General features: G+C 43.5%; 3 protein-coding genes and 1 pseudogene across 4 annotated transcripts; 2 read left to right on the top strand and 2 right to left on the bottom strand.

Moving 5' to 3' along the window:
• The first annotated feature begins 307 nt into the window (after positions 1 to 307).
• LOC136461729 (serine carboxypeptidase II-1-like) lies at positions 308 to 4,809 on the top strand. Of its 2 annotated transcripts, XM_066461035.1 has the most exons (7): positions 363 to 403; positions 521 to 606; positions 703 to 966; positions 3,803 to 3,930; positions 4,005 to 4,100; positions 4,207 to 4,312; positions 4,414 to 4,809. In XM_066461035.1, the coding sequence occupies exons 2-7, from the start codon at positions 604 to 606 to the stop codon at positions 4,576 to 4,578; spliced, it is 762 nt and encodes a 253-aa protein (XP_066317132.1). In that variant the 5' UTR covers positions 363 to 403; positions 521 to 603; the 3' UTR covers positions 4,579 to 4,809. The 2 variants fall into 2 exon arrangements, with proteins under 2 accessions (XP_066317131.1, XP_066317132.1); XM_066461034.1 differs by lacking the exon at positions 521 to 606 and having other exon boundaries at positions 308 to 403; positions 4,414 to 4,808.
• A 1,981-nt stretch (positions 4,810 to 6,790) lies between these two features.
• On the top strand, positions 6,791 to 9,572 carry LOC136461725 (serine carboxypeptidase II-1-like). Its single transcript, XM_066461031.1, has 9 exons — positions 6,791 to 7,373; positions 7,461 to 7,556; positions 7,682 to 7,774; positions 7,891 to 7,976; positions 8,059 to 8,322; positions 8,477 to 8,604; positions 8,713 to 8,808; positions 8,973 to 9,078; positions 9,163 to 9,572. Exons 1-9 carry the CDS (start codon positions 7,016 to 7,018, stop codon positions 9,325 to 9,327), a joined length of 1,392 nt encoding a protein of 463 aa, XP_066317128.1. The 5' UTR covers positions 6,791 to 7,015; the 3' UTR covers positions 9,328 to 9,572.
• A 3,112-nt stretch (positions 9,573 to 12,684) lies between these two features.
• Positions 12,685 to 14,177, bottom strand: LOC136461726 (cinnamate beta-D-glucosyltransferase-like; annotated as a pseudogene).
• A 1,398-nt stretch (positions 14,178 to 15,575) lies between these two features.
• On the bottom strand, positions 15,576 to 16,873 carry LOC136457726 (lectin-like). The gene is made up of 3 exons (XM_066457743.1): positions 16,482 to 16,873; positions 16,276 to 16,394; positions 15,576 to 16,150 (listed from the first exon to the last, which is right to left on the bottom strand). The coding sequence occupies exons 1-3, from the start codon at positions 16,749 to 16,751 to the stop codon at positions 15,775 to 15,777; spliced, it is 765 nt and encodes a 254-aa protein (XP_066313840.1). The 5' UTR covers positions 16,752 to 16,873; the 3' UTR covers positions 15,576 to 15,774.
• Between the last annotated feature and the right edge of the window lie 724 nt (positions 16,874 to 17,597).

Raw genomic sequence — 17,597 nt, 5'->3', positions numbered from 1 at the left:
CCCGCCATCCACCTCTAAAACTAAGCAGCATCTAGACATAATATTATGTCAAGATACATACTAAAACGGATGAACAAAAAAAGTCAAAGTGACTTATAACTTGGAACAGTAGGGGTAGGAGATTTAGTAATCTGTTGTGTCATGTTGCATGACACTGGTATCTCAACAATATATAAACAAATCTATACATTGCGTAAATATACATGTTTCAATATCGATGATAAATGAGTTTGATTCTCCAAAATATTTTCCACTTTCACAAGTCTTGTTGTTCTTGCTCTTATGGATGTTTCTTGCTAATGTTGTGCAGCTCATGACTCATATGCTTTCCTGATAAATTGGTTGGAGCGGTTCCCGCAGTATAAGTATCGTGATTTCTACATTGCCGGAGAGAGCTATGCAGGTGAACTACCATAAAAAATTGCCAACTCTATATGTGATAGAGATTATGCAGCTAGTGGTATCTAGAGATTAGATATACGTACCTCCAGCATAATTTGTTGCAATGATTCTTTTTCAGGCCACTATGTCCCTCAACTGTCTCGGGTAGTGTATCGAAACAATAAAGGAACTGAGAATCCAACCCTAAGCTTCAAAGGTTTCATGGTTAGAACTTCTTGAGCTTAGATTGCTTTATGCTCCCTTAATTAGTTTGCTCATTTCTAGTTAGAAATAAAAAAAAGTGTTCAGTCAATGCTCTAGGTTGGAAATGCGGTAACCGATGATTACCATGACTACATGGGCACATTTGAGTATTGGTGGACACATGGGCTTATCTCCGATGAAACTTATGGGAAGTTGTGGTCGACCTGTAAATATGATGCAGCTGAGCACCCCTCCGAGGAATGTCAAAAGATCTATGAAGTTGCCTATGATGAGCAAGGGAATATTGATTTCTACAGTCTCTACACGCCTACTTGTAAGAAGACTTCATTGGATAAGAGCAGGCTAATAAGGAGAAGAATGGTATGTTTGAGTTGTTACAAAAATTTACGGTTTCCTTATAGCTAATGGTAGTATTGTACACTGAATTCTCGCTACGGTTTTTTGACTATCTACTATATTATTTACAGTAGCTCATCAATATGTGCTCCAACATGGCCTAGAATGTTAAGTTGCATAAGCATTAAATATTTTGTGGATAAATTTAGTGTGTACAACTAATCAAAGTTAATTGTATTTATTCTCTCTCTCCATTTTAGAACACAATACCCAGTCAGATACTCTGTAATCTCTACTCGACAGTGATAGCTTTACCAATTATTGTATATGTATTTTCATTCTTTGCATTGCACCATTAGTTTAAACATTAGCTTAAGTTGTATCGACTTTTAGCATATTTTGTGATATTATGAACATATATTTTGGCTTTGAACTATCGATCTTATTAGTTTGTTTTTATCCAAATGTTAAGTTCAAACTTTAGTTCTTGTTGTTGTTGTTTTTTATTCAAAACTTCATTTTATATTTTATTAAAAAAAAGAAATCTAGGTCTTAGACTCCACTCTTAGTTACTATAATGGCGTGAATAGTTGTTTTAGCCTTCACCACTACACTCAAGAGTTGAATTTCCTCTATCAAAGAACCATATGTGCAATAGTATTGTTTTATAAAATAGAAGTAAGATGGTTACTATTAAAATACCAGCACTAACATGTCATAATGTTTTAGTCGAAATATATAAAATTATTATCTAAAACAATAACTTACTCAATTTATTGTCATAGAGTTTTTATATAACTTAAATTAAATTGCCAGTTTCATTGGTATGTGGTTTGTTAAGGGAGCATTCTTTTCACGATCGATAAACTATAAAAATATGTATTTACCACTAATGTATGCATGTATACTTGGTATACATTGTGACACATAGCATATATATTTACTTTGAATTTAATAGTGGTTTAACTAGGCAATTTAGAAACATACATAGTGCACTTTATGGTTATTAAATTTTTTTCCATAATAGCTTACATCATTAATTTAGATATTCATTTGAGAGATATGTTAGTTTATGTATTTGCAATGACAGATATGATGTAGGTAATTTAGATGCTAATTAAAGGGTTACTTTGTAATGTCTTTCATAAGGTTAGATGCGTGTAATTTAAAAGAAATTTAGAGGTTAGTTTAAACTATCTTTCGTACAGGCAGAGGTTGGTGGTTTATATGTAGTTTAGATGATTATTTATGTTTTCCATTATAACAATAGTGGACATTTGTTTAGAAAATAAAATATATCCAATTGTTGTTATTATTTATGATGTTTAAAATTGATTGTATTAATAGATAGATGTTTCTTATTATTATGAGAATTTCTAAGCTTTTTTTTTGTATTGCGCCTTCATTGTGGACCTCTAGTTAGCAACATTAAGATATATGTTGTCATCTTTTGTATTGCACCTCTATGAGTAAGCTTAAGTTATATAAGGTCTTGTTGCATCCCATTTTGTGAGATTACAAATCTATATTTTGGCTCTCATTTGTGATCTTATTAGTTGTAGCAATTTTTCCATGTGTTAAGTTGTGACACTAGTGGTTATTATATCTTTTATTCAAAAAAATCTTATATTTTATGAAAAAATATATATTATAGTTATAGACTATATCTAGATGTATAGTAAAAGCTAAGCACCTAAAAAAACAACATACAATTTGGAATGGGTGGAGTACATTCTTTATTACTAAATGGCATAAACAACCATTTTAGCATGCACCACAGTACTCAAGACATTGAATTTGCTAGGTTGAAAAATCACAATTGTGGTAATATTACTATATAAAAATAGAGTACCTAGAATTAAATTAGCAGTATTTGAAATGTCATAATGTTCAGGTCAAAACTTATATGCTCCCACCATACTAAAAAAGGAGTCGTTTTGGACAAGGCTTGGGGCAAACATTGAGAATATAAATCATGAATAACTTTTAAGTTGTTGAGTTTGAAATATAAAAACCATATGTATAGATTTGTCTTGAAAAATACTTTCATAAAAAATTACATATATCACTTTTTGATAAATATTTTTATAAAAAAATAAGTAGTGAAAGTTATGTTTTGGAGACCATATCACTGTCCAAAACGACTTCATTTTTTTAGTATGGAGAGGGAGTAGTGGAGTATAACTTAAATAACTTACAAAATTTATTAGCATAGATGATTACTGATATAATTTAAAGTGAGTCGTCAGTGTAATTGGTATGTTGTTTGTTAAGGGAACATTTTTCCACAATTGGTAAACTATTAAAATAAATATCTATCCTCATGTATGCTTGTTTACTTGGTCGCTGGCACATAGAATTTATGTTTACTTTTAATTTAACGAAGATAAAAGTGTGTGATTTAGAAACTTACAAAACATACTTTATGGTTATTGATCGAATTATTTTCCAAATTAGCTTTTATTGGCATTTTGGCATAGATTTGGGGATATTGTAGGTTACTTTTATAATGATAGAAGTTGGTAATTTGGATACAAATTAAGGGTCTTATTTTATGTTATCTTTCATAAAGGCATATGTGCCTAACGGTATATGTGAGTGAGATGTAAATTTAATTAGATATTTTATATTATCTTTTATAATAGTCTAGTTAGGTAATGTAGATACAAAGCAAGGGTTACTTTAATTTATGTACTTTTATAATGGTAGAGAACCCCTTTATGTAAAAGAATATCCAATGGCTATTATTGACGAATATGATTAGAGTGTAGCAAATTAAAGGCTAAATGTTTCTGATTATTGTGAGAATATCTAGATTTATCAGCTCATGCATATTGACTGCACATTTGTTCAAATGTAGCCCTGGTTGCCCAGAGGATATGATCCCTGCACCGAACTGTACTTCACAAACTACTACAACTTACCTGAGGTGCAGGAAGCTTTCCATGCCAATGTTACTGGAATACCATATGCCTGGATAGGCTGCAGGTCTGCTCAACTGCTTTCATCTTGTTTAATTTTAGGTCGGATAATTTGCACTCAACTCCACTGAATATTTGCAGTGACCCATTATATGAATATTGGGAAGATTCACCGAGGTCCATGCTTCCTATTTACCGTGAACTTATCTCAGCAGGCCTAAGGATATGGGTCTTCAGGTACATTGGGTTTCTATCGTTGAGAGCATGGCTTACCTTTGAGTAGTACAGTGGATTGGTAAATGAGTCTGGATTTTAATCTTCCCTTACACTGGACAATTTACAGCGGCGATACTGACTCTGTCGTCCCCCTCACTGCGACAAGATACTCCATTGATGCGCTGTCTCTACCAACGATCACAAAGTGGTATCCTTGGTACTACGATGAAGAGGTCAGTCTGGGACACCACTACATCAAAACTGACAGTCCCATTACTCTCTCAGCAACATACACTAACCATGTCTGTAATGGTGTGGACGATCATATCTGCAGGTTGGTGGATGGTGCCAAGTGTACGAGGGTTTGACGCTGGTGACGGTCCGAGGTGCAGGGCACGAGGTTCCCCTCCACCGTCCACGGCAGGGCCTGAAGCTCTTCGAGCACTTACTGCGAGACGAGCCCATGCCCAAGCCTGTTGAGAGCGTCCAGTCGTTCTAGAACTTGTTGTGTCTCGCTTGGCTTGATGAATAAGGCCGGACTTGGCAAGCCATCTTCACATTCGCCACCACATTTTCAGGTGGACATGCATGTATGTTTCCACCTGTCGTCCCCAATCAATAATTGACGTTGGCCAAACGTTGCACTCCTTTTAATTTGTTTCACGAGTGACTTTCAGAAATAAGCACAGTAAAATGGCTATAATGAGTTGATGATTGTATCTTTGCTTTCGAGTTATTTTTATACCACTCCACGTGGCACACTTTCATGTTGGAAGATCGATAGTGGTCGCTCCAGAAGTTCTAAATAAAGTTTGGTAGAGCTTCACTCCTGGCTAGTTTCTTTGGAGCGGATTCTACGGATACCTGCCAATAAAGATTTAAAATACAATTAGATTTTAGCAAGGAATTGACGAGCATCAGTTCTCTAATTTGACTCCCAGTTGGAGCGGATTTTTAGGTTGGTATTAAAAATATCCCTCATCTGTCCTGTTGCCAAAAAGCACAGGTCAAAGGTCTAGCCTTGGTCATGGTTGTGGTCACATAGGTTAGGGCGGCGCTGTGTATGGTGGGGTAGAGGTTCAGTTTTTTTTTTTTTTGAGCTGAATGAAAATGTCTTCTTTTTAATGCAATACCTAGAGGCCATCTTCCTACCGCGGGTCGAGTTCCTCCATTTATACTATAAGGTGGAATCTAAAAAACTGTTCTCCACTGCTCCCCTAAGCGTCTCATCACTCACTACTAGCCCTGCTTCTTCTGACCCTACTCTCACACACCAGAATCACTCATTCGAAAAATAAAGAGGTGAAAGAACGAGGAAAGGAACCTCCGCAAAATGGAACCTAGAGATAGAGGAAGTGTTAGCGAGACGGGGCGGGGCAGCCAAGGCGCCGGGTCAGGCGGGAGCGGTGGAAACGAGGATGCCGGCAAGGAGAAAGATGGGTCGCATGCTCACCGAATCACGGGCCTGTTCGGCAGGACTGAAAAATACTGTTCCGGCTGATTGTTGTGAGAGAAAAATACTGTTCTGGCAGGACGTGAACAGTGATTCTGTGAGAGGAAAAACAAGCCAGCCGGCTGGCTTTAAGCCAGCCGAACACGCTCCACGTGGCTGGTCGTGCCTTAATTGCGTCCAATAAAATAATGCTCGCTAATAAATGAACTGATTGTGTATCTTTGCTTTCTTATTTTATACACCCTAGTTTAAATCTCCACGTGGCACATTAGCAGGTTAGAAGATCGATAGTGGTTAACTACTCCAAACATTCTAAGGATTAAGTTCAAGTTTGATCTGAATTTTAGAGGACATTTATACAGTTCAGCTTCCTCTACATGCAACATAATCATCTTTCATGAATCACAGGGACATGATCATGTTAAGAAAGACCCCGACATCAACTAGTAATCTCACGATGTTACAATAATTGGGGACACCTCATGATTGCGCGGGAACAAAACATATAGGTCCCGTTTGGCTTGCTAAATCTTAGGTTGAAACTTGGCTGGAAAACACTGTTCTGGCTGAATTATTACGAGAGAAAAACACTGTTCCGGCTGAAAAAACAAGCCGAACAAACCGAATATGGGGTAAGCAGAACGGGGCCATAAGATAATGCCCTTAAATAAAGCCATCAAGTTGTCAATTTTTAAAACGATCATGTCGCTTAATATTGAAATAATATCACAAATATATTATTTAAAAAATACGAACACTTGTGTCAAGTCTAACTTAAACCCGGATGGCTAGGTTTAACAAAGAGCTGTAGCATTGAATCTTGATTAATAATTTGTTTAATATAATACAAAAAGAGTTTTGAATAAATATATGGTTTAGTACAAAAGGAGTATTAAGGTATTAGCATTAGCATGGGTATGGGCTGCTGCTGCCTTAACTGATGCGAAGGGCTGCTTGGTTCCCAGCCAGCGTTGGCCACGCCGCAACCACGCCCAGTATGGCGCTGCCGCAACCGAGGCGCCCAGAATCTGCGCCACACTTGCCACACACTAGACGACGAGCAGGACCAGCAAAACGACAGGGGAAAAAAATCTGTGGCAGCCAAAGCACGGACGGGAACCAAAAGAGCAGCTTTGGTTGGTGTGGCAGCCGCACTTTAAGCGTTGCGTGGTTTGGCTCGCAACCGAACACGCCCCAAATGGTTCAGCCGATCTGACGAGTGACGATCCAGCCTAGCCAACTAACCACCGGAATGACGGAATCTCCAAAAGCGAACAACCACTCCATGTCCTTGCCTTTGCGCCGTTCCACGCTTCCCCAAAATTCTCCTACTAGTCAGCAGCCATTCCGTTCCATCCATTGGCTCTCTACTCCAAGCCTCCAATAGTCCAATCCTCATCACTCTGTGTCTGTGTCCGTGCGCTCTGCTCCTCTGCATCAACCAGCGCTGTCCCTCCGATCCAGTGACCTGCCGCGAGCGCCAATGGCGGCCGCCGCGGTCCTGGCCGCCATATTAGCGCTATTCTTCCGCGCCGCGTCCGCAACGGCCGCGACGGCTGCGGCGGAGGCGGGCCGCATCGGCAGCCTGCCGGGCCAGCCGCCGGTCAACTTCTCCATGTACTCCGGCTACGTCACCGTCGACGCGGCCGCGGGGCGGGCCCTCTTCTACTGGCTCATCGAGGCGGCCGGCGTGCCCGCGGAGTCCGCGCCGCTCGTGCTCTGGCTCAACGGCGGGCCCGGGTGCTCCTCCGTCGGCTACGGCGCGTCGGAGGAGCTCGGCGCCTTCCGGATCAACGCCGACGGCAGGACGCTCTACTTGAACCCCTACCCCTGGAATAAAGGTCCAATTTTGATGCCTAGACGCGCTCGCCTACTCTGATCTGTAGCGTGTTTGTCGTGGGGATGACTGGCTGGTTGTGTGGTTGCAGTGGCGAACATGCTGTTCTTGGACTCGCCGGCCGGCGTCGGCTACTCCTACTCCAACACCACCTCCGATCTGTACACTGCCGGTGACAACAAGACAGGTGAATTGCGGGAGTAATTTAGATATTTGTCTAGTTCTAGGGCTCTACATGTATCCATTCTCCTACTGTTATTCTTGCTCTTACCGTACGTCTTACGGATGTTTCCGGGTAATGCTCTTCTGCAGCCCATGATTCGTACAATTTCTTGGTGAATTGGTTAGAGCGGTTTCCACAATACAAGTATCGCGATTTCTACATTACAGGAGAGAGCTACGCAGGTGAATTGCTGTCAAAATTGGCCAGTTTAGTGATTTACTATGGAGATTATGTAGTTAGCGTCACCCAGCAATCACATTTACACTCGAGCCTAATTTGTTGCGATGACTGTTTCCAGGCCACTATGTGCCTCAGTTGTCTCAACTAGTATACCGGAACAACAAAGGCATCAAGAAGCCAATCCTAAACTTCAAAGGCTTCATGGTCAGAACTCTGAACTTCTCTTTTATTGATGCTCTGTTTCCTCATTTCTGTTCACAATGATAGTGGTCAGTCAATACTGTAGGTTGGAAATGCGGTAATTGATGATTACCATGACTTCATTGGCACATTTGAGTACATGTGGACACATGGGCTTATCTCTGATGAAACCTATGAGAAGTTGCGGTTGGCCTGTCAGTTTGAGGTATCTGAGCATGCGTCGAAGGAATGCAACAAGATCTTTGACATTGCTGAGGCTGAGGAAGGCAATATTGATGCATACAGCATCTACACGCCTACTTGTAAGAAGACTTCACCTCATAAGCGCAGGCTTATAAGAGGAAGAATGGTATATTTGCTTTGCTACCAAAACATGACATCTTACTCTTTCTGACAACTGTGCAACTACTTACTGTAATTTCACACTTCTGGAAGTGTAATACTTGTGAAGCATAATAGTTCATATTCATGTATCTCCTGACATCACACTTGTTCAAATGTAGCCCTGGTTGCCCAGAGGATATGATCCCTGCACCGAGAAGTACTCCACCAAGTACTACAACTTACCTGAGGTGCAGAAAGCTTTACATGCCAATGTCACTGGAATACCATACCCCTGGGTAACCTGCAGGTTTGTTCTGCTGGTTTTGTCTTGCTTTGGTCACAAGTATTTCTTTTGATCGCCAGCAAAGCTGCCTCTTCTTAGTTAGTCGCACTAAACACCACTGATTCTTTGCAGTGACCCAGTGTATGATTATTGGAAAGATTCGCCGAGGTCGATGCTTCCTATATACCGTGAACTTATCGCTGCAGGCTTAAGGATATGGGTTTTCAGGTACGTTGAGTTTCTGTTTAGATCATGGTTTGCGCTCAACTCTAAATCTTTGGAAGTGGCAACATTGCTGATGTTTAACATAAGAAATTTATGATAAATCAATGTGTGTGGTTGTTCTTTTGGATATGGATTTTACAAATCTCTTACATTGGACAATTTGGCAGTGGTGATGCTGATTCTGTTGTCCCCCTCACCGCGACAAGATACTCCATTGATGCCCTCTTTCTACCAACTGTCACAAACTGGTATCCTTGGTACGACGATGAAGAGGTTAGTCAGTGTCACCATTACATCCACCTTGACATTTTCACTGCCTTCTTCGTGCTGGAATCTAACTGTGTGAATCTTGCTTAGGTTGGTGGGTGGTGCCAAGTGTACAAGGGATTGACACTGGTGACGATCCGAGGTGCAGGGCACGAGGTTCCCCTGCACCGTCCGCGGCAGGGCCTGAAGCTCTTCGAGCACTTCCTGCGAGATGAGCCCATGCCCAAGCCTATAGATAGCATTCAGTCATTTTAGAATTGGTTACTGTCTCTCGATTGGTGAAGACGACCTGGCTGCGCATTCTTCTTGCTGTGATGTAACACATTCGTTGCCACATTTTACAGGCCAACATGTTCCACTTGTTCAATAATCAACTTTGGCCAGCCGCCAGCAGATTGGGTATTTAGCAATATCTCGGTTTGACAGTAACCATGCCCTAGACTTTTGGGGCTTATAAAGCAAAAGACGTTTTGGGGAGTAATTTCAAGAGTTTATCTGGATTTTAGAAGCTACCGACCATCGATACAGTTGAGCTACCTCTACGTCACTACCTACATCATGTCCTGCTGCAATGCTGGGCTGCAGGCTGTAGCTTAGCAATCCCTAACCCCCCGTAATTCACGGTAGTGGTAGTAATATAATCCAAATGAAAAAAATAATAAACAAAACGAAAGGAGAATACTCCCTCTGCCTGGATGAAAAGAATGCAATTATAGGATAGTACCGTATCGAGTTGAATCATTTTAAATTTGACTAAGTTTATAAAAAAATATTGACACTAATAATAAGTTGTCAACTATATTCATTATAGAATATATTTTTATAGTATATATATTTAGTGGCGTAAATATTAATACTTTCCTTTTTATAAATTTGATCAAATTTTAGATAGTTTTACTAAGGATAGAACGGACTGTAACGTTTTCAGAACGTAGGTAGTACAAACAAACACCCTGAATAGTGGCTGTTTGTTTTCTCGAAAACGTGTGGAGCACATATGCCATTAAAAAGAAGCATGAATGTTACGGCTCGGCTGCCGGGAGTTGACTAACCTATCGCTTGAAATTGCAGGACCCTATGACGTAAACATGGATAGTGTATTTTTCATTTTAGAAAAAAAAAAAAGAAAATTGGATAGCCGTTGAACTTGAATGGAGGATCGAGTAGGTTGGGCGGTTGGCCATTTATATCCTGGTAAGGATGGATCACACTTATCCGTGGTACACGACCTGCAGAAAATACTCTGGCTCTGGACAGTTTTCCAAATTTTTTAATCTTTCGTGCTGCACGCAGCAAAGAAATGTTGGCGTTTAAAAACAAGTATAGAAAAGAAAACCTCATGTGGTGGGGTGGCGTGGCGGTTTGGAGTCCTTGGAGGTTTGGACAGGTCTCTGATGTCACACTGTGCAGATATACAGACATAAAGACAGGTAGACTAGTTGATGAAACACCAACTAATCAGGAACACAATTGTACAATTAGGGCGTGATTCTCTCAGAAACGTTTCGGATTCAGTTTCTTCTGGTGAATCAGAATCGCTTTCTCAAATCGTTTGGCAAGTTGGTCGGATTTTGATTCTTGAAGGATGGCAAAAATCATTGGTTTACATGAAAAAAATCATAAAATGTATAGGTTTTGCAAAAAAAAAAATGTTAATTTTTTATGCGCGAAGATCAAATCAAAAGCAACCAATTTTAATTGGTTTTACTCAAAGAGGATCAATAGAAATATTTCTAGATTAGATGAGATGTGGGAACGCAAGAAATCTCCTAGTACAAAAAGAGAGAATCACTAGAAACGTTTCTACCTAGAATCAGTATCGTGTTTGACCGTTTGGAAGTGTTTCTAGCTGTAAAGAGAATCGGAACCGATTCTTGCAGGACCTTTAGTGGAAAACATGAATTCAACGCAAAAGTGAAGCTTCGCCATGCACTATTCAGTTCGGCACATACCGGAGCTTCCTCGTCTAAGAAAAAAATGAACAGAAAAAATTAGGCTACTTATCCGTCGATCCCTTGGTTGATGTGGTGTTAAATCCGCCGCATTTAGGCTCCTTTTTTTTTTGCAGGAGTTCGGTTTCCTGGAAGAAATGGTCTCTAGAACTTCAGAAATCGTGGTCCTGTTTGGTAGGAATCCTTCAAACTGTTCCTCTTCAATAGTAGGAGTATCTCTACCAAACGATTTTGTGACATATTCTACAGACTAGACAGCAGCCTTATTCCTCAGGGATTTAGAATCAGGTTCTATCCAAGGAATGGAACCCCTGCAAAACGGGGCTTCCTTATGTTTACTACTCTTTCCGTTTAAAACTGTAAGATGGTTTTAGTTTTTCTAGATACATTGTTTTAATTAATGGAAGTAAAAAACTGTTTAGTAGAAAGTAAGAAACTGTTTAGTAGAGATTCTCGGTATCTCTTCTGCAACTACATGTGTTTGCTTCCGGTTCATGCAAGCAACAGAAATGGAAAAGCCTACTTAACTAGCCCTTCAGGGTTGTATCTTTTCATGCACATAAGAAGTACATAGACACAGGATCTATTTGATATATAGCACTAATTGTTAGCTAACTAATTTTTAGCTCTAGTCTATCCAGATAGTATAGTAATAGATGAGCTAATTTTTTAGTCAATCCTTCAACTAGTTATTAGCCAACCTCAACTAATTTAGATTAATTTTTAGCTCTAACTAATAACTAGCTCTAGCGGATCAAAAAATGCCCTATGCACAAACGTGTGTTGGAATTAAAAAAAAAACTCAAACCACTAGGATGATAGCTTAATTTGGATTAAAAGAAATGATTTCTGGATTATGAGAAATCCCATTTTTATGGTTTTCCAGTCCTGTTCTACTCCTTATGTCTTGAAATATAAGGTCTTCAAGTGATCCTAAGGCAAATAAAGAGGACGACTCTTTTGTGTGACACCATGTTTAAAAGAAATCTAAGTATTTCCTGCCATAAAGACGAGGAGAGCGGGGCAGGCGTTTATAAGAACCTAGTAGAATATCTAAATTTTGTTAAAAATTTTAAACTCGGGATCTCTTTATTTTAGGACAGATAGAGTATCTCTAAAACTGATAACCACCTCCTGGTTGATGGGGATCTTTGGCTTTTCTTGATATTAGAACCTGTTTTTATGTTTGGTTGTCTTCCAAATTGTGTCAAGAGACCGAAACTAGAATCCCTAACTACCAAACGGCTCTTCGGATCTGTATTTTTTCATGCAGACAACAAAGTAGATAAAAAAAAACTCGACCCGCGGGGGTAAGGCAGCCCCGGGCATTGTGCTTAAGAAGAAGACCGAACATCTATCCTTAGACCTATGATTTGGCGTGGGGCAGACGAGGGAATTTTTTTCAACGCGCAGATAAACTGCGCCTCCTCCGACCAACAAATCCGCCCTCGTGGGGGGTCAAACTCTGGACGGCAGGGTGCAAAGCGCACAGCCAGACCAACTGATCTAGCATTCACTTGCAACAACAAAGTAGATAGGCATCTAACAGACAAAGGGTCCTTTGAAATACAGGATTTCACAGAAATTACATAGGAGTTTTATAATATGAATCAATTTATTTTTACAGGAATAACAAAAGAAATAGAAAAAAAACTCACGTTCCAAATGAGCTGACATGGAAGCAATTAACATCTTGAGGGCCTGTGTACGTGGAGTAAGGACAGGTTACCCGCTCATCGTAACCTCGTCTGGCTGCCTTCCACACGCTCGCCGCACAACCTCGTCGACGAACTCCTGGACGTGCCGGTCCGATGACCCGCCGGGCGCCACGGCGGCACGGGCTACCGCGCTCCACGGCCTGGCGCTGGACAGCATGGCGTCGGCCTCTGGCCCCGCCACGGCGGCGTCCACCCTGAGCTCGTCCACCAGGAACTTGACGTCCGTGCACTGGTCGCCCCATTAGGGGAAAGCTACCACGGGCACGCCGGCGGCCACCGTCTCTAGCGTGGAGTTCCAGCCGCAGTGCGTGAGGAAGCACGCAGTGGCAGCGTGCGCCAGCACGCGTTCCTGCGGGCTCCACGCACGACCATGCCGCATCCCGCGACGGTGTTCAGGAACCCCTCCGGGAGCAGCGGGCGGGTATCCGGCCGCACCACCCACAGGAAGGGCCGGCCGGTGGACGCGAGCCCGTGCGCCATCTCGGCGACTTCCTCGGCTGACAGGACCACGACGCTGCCCACCGACGCGTACACGACGGAGCGCGGCGGCTGCGCGTCCAGCCACCCCACGTAGTCGTCGTCCGCGGCCTTGATCAGGTCACCCCGCACCGCGGCGCCGTCCTCCTCGAGCTCGATGAGCCGGCCCACGGGGATCAGCTGCGGCGGGCGCGGCGTGACGCCCGGGAGCGCGGCGAGCACGTCGCGCTCGAGCCCCGTGAAGGAGTTGACGAACACCCACGCCGCCTTGTCCACGTTGCGGAACTGGCCCAGTATCTCGTCGGCGATCATCCTGTACGGGTTCGACGGGAGCAGGAACGACGGCACATCGGCGACGGACAGCGGCGGGAGGCCCGGGAGCTCGACCCGCGCGTCGGTGTCATCCTCGGGCGGGAACTCCACCAGCCCGCGCGCGTAATGGTAGTAGAGCGAGAGCACCGCGCACGACTGCACCCACAGCACCGCGGCGGGGACGCCCGCCTCCGCCGCGACGTCGACCACCCATGGAAGGAACGGTTTGCCGACGACGTACGTCACTGGCCGCCCCGCCTCGGCCTGGCGCCCGAGCAGCTCGGCGAACGCTGCCGGCGCGGACGTCTGGAAGTACCGCATGAGGTCGTCCTTCTCGTTACCGTGGTCGTCCAGGAACTCGAACCGGATGCGGCCGCTGCCCACGCGCACGCCGTCGCCGCCGGTCGACACGATCCCCGATGAGGAGGCGGCCGCGAGGCAGGCGCCGACGCCGGAGGTGGTGCAGCAGGTGACGAGGAGGCCCTTGGCCGCGAGGCGCTTGGCGAAGCGGAGCGTAGGGTTCAGGTGGGCCTGGCTCGGGAAGCAGACGAGGACTACATGGGGCGGTGCGTCCGCCGCGACTCTTCTCGAGCGCTCATGGCCGTGTGCGGTGTGCCAGGAGCTCGTTCTCTTCGCCTACTTCTGAGAGGTGTCATTGAAAAATGCAGCTGCCTCGCTATATATATATATATATATATATATATATAGGGAGAGGCTATTCAGTAGCCGGCTACAAAATAAGTTATTCTGTAGCCACCTCCATTTACTATAATTTTATATACTAATTTACCATAATGTCAATACATATTTACGATAGTTGGGTTACTATAACACATGGGGATATTTACCATAACGTTATATTAAACCACTTAGTAAGGAGTTACTATAATCTCGTAAATTAACATAGTAATTATTATAACTCAAAGTGGCTACAGAATAAGTTATTCTGTAGCCAGCTACAGGATAGTAGTTATATATATATATATATATATATATATAGTTTAAAAAACCGAACGGGGACTGATTATTCACGTTTGTATCTATGGGAACTGATTATTCACGTCTATCGATGCAGGTACCGACGCTCGCTACCTCCTCAACAACAAAAGGCCCATGCCGACCAAAGTAATAAAACTCACAGAAGAGTGTAAATAAAGACACTCATATACGCCACTATAAACATACGTGTGCCCTATCTCTACGAGCAACTCTAAAAGAACAGAGTTGGAGTTACCACAGATATCTCGCTATTGACAGATACGTGTCACCTGCTACTGAAACAATAGCGTCGTTATATCCAAAATTTAAGAAAATACAAACACCCAGACTAAGTCAAGACTTGAACTCTGATAGGTTCCACCACCTGAAACCTAGCAACCAAGCTATTGCTCGGTTCACGTCTCCAACTACTCTTCAGCCTCCCTTTTTTCTCTCAATTAGTCCATTTCTCTACGGATTAAGCAAATAAACCTTAAATACTATCCTTCCATTCTAAAATATAAATCGTCATGTTTTTTCTAAATACATAACTTTTATTATATTTGTAGAACCTATATTTAGGTGCATAGCAAAAACATAGATGCCTAGAAAAATTAGAACAACTTATAATTAGGAACATAGGAAAGTAACTAGGAGACATGAGCAAGAGGCATTTGACATTGCTGATCGGCCAGTAAACGACACATCCACAGGGCGCGGCACGTCAGCGATGGTTGAGGCACGGAGAGGCTTGGGGCAAAACCCTACTAAGCTAATGCAGTTACCATTGGAAAAAAGAAATCAAAATTTGGTCCTTTCTAACAACAGAAAAATTGCATTTCTACCCCGCCACTGGTTGGTGATCAGCATGGACAACAAAGTGCACAAGGCATAGGGCCGGTATGGAAGGTTGAGTGGAATTTTTGTACATTGATCAAATTATTAGAGGACAAAACTTTTTGTGTAACATTAGGATTTGTTTGGATACACTCGTATCCACTTTAATTTACGTGTACTGGTGTGTAAAATAGAAGTTAATCCACTCCAACACACGTAAGTTGAGTTGACAAGGCCATAGATTATTTCATTTCAATTGTAAGAATTTTTTTTATATATTTCTTGCGATTGAGCGAAACCTTGAAATATGCAGTGCCTCACACGTCATTATTTCACGTATCTCATCGATCTTCGAAGTTCTTTTGGGCTTTTGGCACACCCTGACCCTGACAGGAAAATAAAAGCGAAATGAAACAAATGGCACGTAATCACTCCTTTGGGACGATCTTGACGCCCTTGATGAGGAGCCCCTTCTTCCAGTGCCCACTGTACTCAAACAGGGAGATCTCCAGCTCGCCGCTGTGTCCCACTCCCCCCGGCTGCGCCTTCACCTCCCCGGCCTTGAGCTCCAGCCACTGCTTCGTGGGCCTCTCCTGCAGCTTCTCCTTCCGCTCCTGCACCGTGCCGTCGGGGAACCTGAGCCGCAGGTTCACCGGCACGGACCACCCGTACGCCGGCTCCGTGAGCATCACCTGGAAGACGACGTCGTAGCTGGCCCCCGGCGTGAGGTGCGACAGCTCCAGCTTCCCGTGCACCTCCAGCCAGCACACGTTCTGCAGCGACGCAGCCTCGATCTCGGAGTCGCTGCGTAGTTGGTTTTCATATGCCAGCAGCAGCAGGTTCAGAGATCAGAACAGAGCAAAAGTCAGCCAGTGTACAAACAAGACTTGAATTGAGCATGCATGTTTAATTGCTGAAGCAGTACGTACTTTGTTTCTTTGACGGGATGCCAGATCCAGTAACTGGGATCATCGCTCCAAGTGATGGACAGTGCTCTCGCGAACAGCATGAAGCAGTTGCACCTGGTTTTCTCGTGCACCCAGTACTTCTGCATCACCATCAATCGTGGCGCCAACAGGTGAGCACTGCAGTGACGATCGGTTCAGGAGTATACGTGTTCGTGCCTGAAACTTACCTTCGTTTTGCCAGCCAGGTAGACACCTGTGCTGTACGCCTGATCCTCCAGTTCGGCTGCAGCCGCAGCAGTGACGCCCGTCGCCGCCTGCGCAACTATCTCATGGAACTTGTGAGGAAGCGGCGCCCTCTTCGACTGGGCCTGGTTGCTGTTGCTACCAGTACCAGAGGCAGCGCTGCTCGCCACCACCGCCACGGCCCGGCCGTCTCCGGCGCGCGACGAGTCGGACGGCGGCGTCTCCTGCCGCGACGTCGACGTCGACGCCCCCATTGATGCTCTGCCTGAAGTCTACCTGAAACTGAAACTCGATCGCTGCACGAAAGCTCAGCGCTCGGCTGCCATATATATATGGCTGCACTGCAGAAAGAAGAACCAGAAGGCAGGCTAGAGCTGATGAACAAGAACAAGATGATGTGAGATGGAATTTTAAGATTGCTGATAATAACGAAGTGGAGAGGGAATAATGTAGAGCCGTTTGACTTTTGCCTCCGTGGACGGCATGCATGCGATGCGAGGTGTCCAGAGGACAGGATCGTTATTCGTTATCGATCAGGCGATCGAGACGGCATAAAGCGGCCGCGGTTGCGGCGGGGAAAAGCGGGGAGCTGAGCCTATTCTTTTTGCTCCAGAGCTTTCAGCGTGGTATCTGATTCGAGATGATGAAATTTGTAGCGCGGAAACGGTGGTGTTATAGGACAGGAGAATCCACTAGCCTGCGGCTGAGGGTAGCCAGCAGGATCGCATGCTGAGCAGAGTTTGCACTGATGCTGCGAGCAAAGTTTTTCTGGCAAGACGCAGTTGAAAAGTTCAAACTCTGTATGCTTTCTCTAAAAGCCGGTAAGGTTTACCTCTGTCAAAAAAAAAAAGAGAGAGAGAGAGAGCCAGCGATATGCATGTGTAGCAAGTCCAGGGTTCAGAGAGTTCCACTTTCCTTTCTTAATACAATCCATGTATGCATTTTACTTGATCGTGAATGAACGATAGAAATAACAGAATTTCACCGCCGGAGTTCAATACAATCTGAATCTCTAGTTACTGCCCATCTCTGTTAAGCAACGATGATACTTGCGCGGACGATTAGGGAGAGCATTCTTGTTCACGTTAACACTTGGCGCA

Source organism: Miscanthus floridulus, chromosome 6 (genome assembly GCF_019320115.1).
Source record: "Miscanthus floridulus cultivar M001 chromosome 6, ASM1932011v1, whole genome shotgun sequence".
In the NCBI taxonomy this organism is placed as follows: domain Eukaryota; kingdom Viridiplantae; phylum Streptophyta; class Magnoliopsida; order Poales; family Poaceae; genus Miscanthus; species Miscanthus floridulus.
The sequence above is the reverse complement of the archived record's forward strand: the minus strand, read 5'-3'. Positions and strand labels throughout refer to the sequence as shown.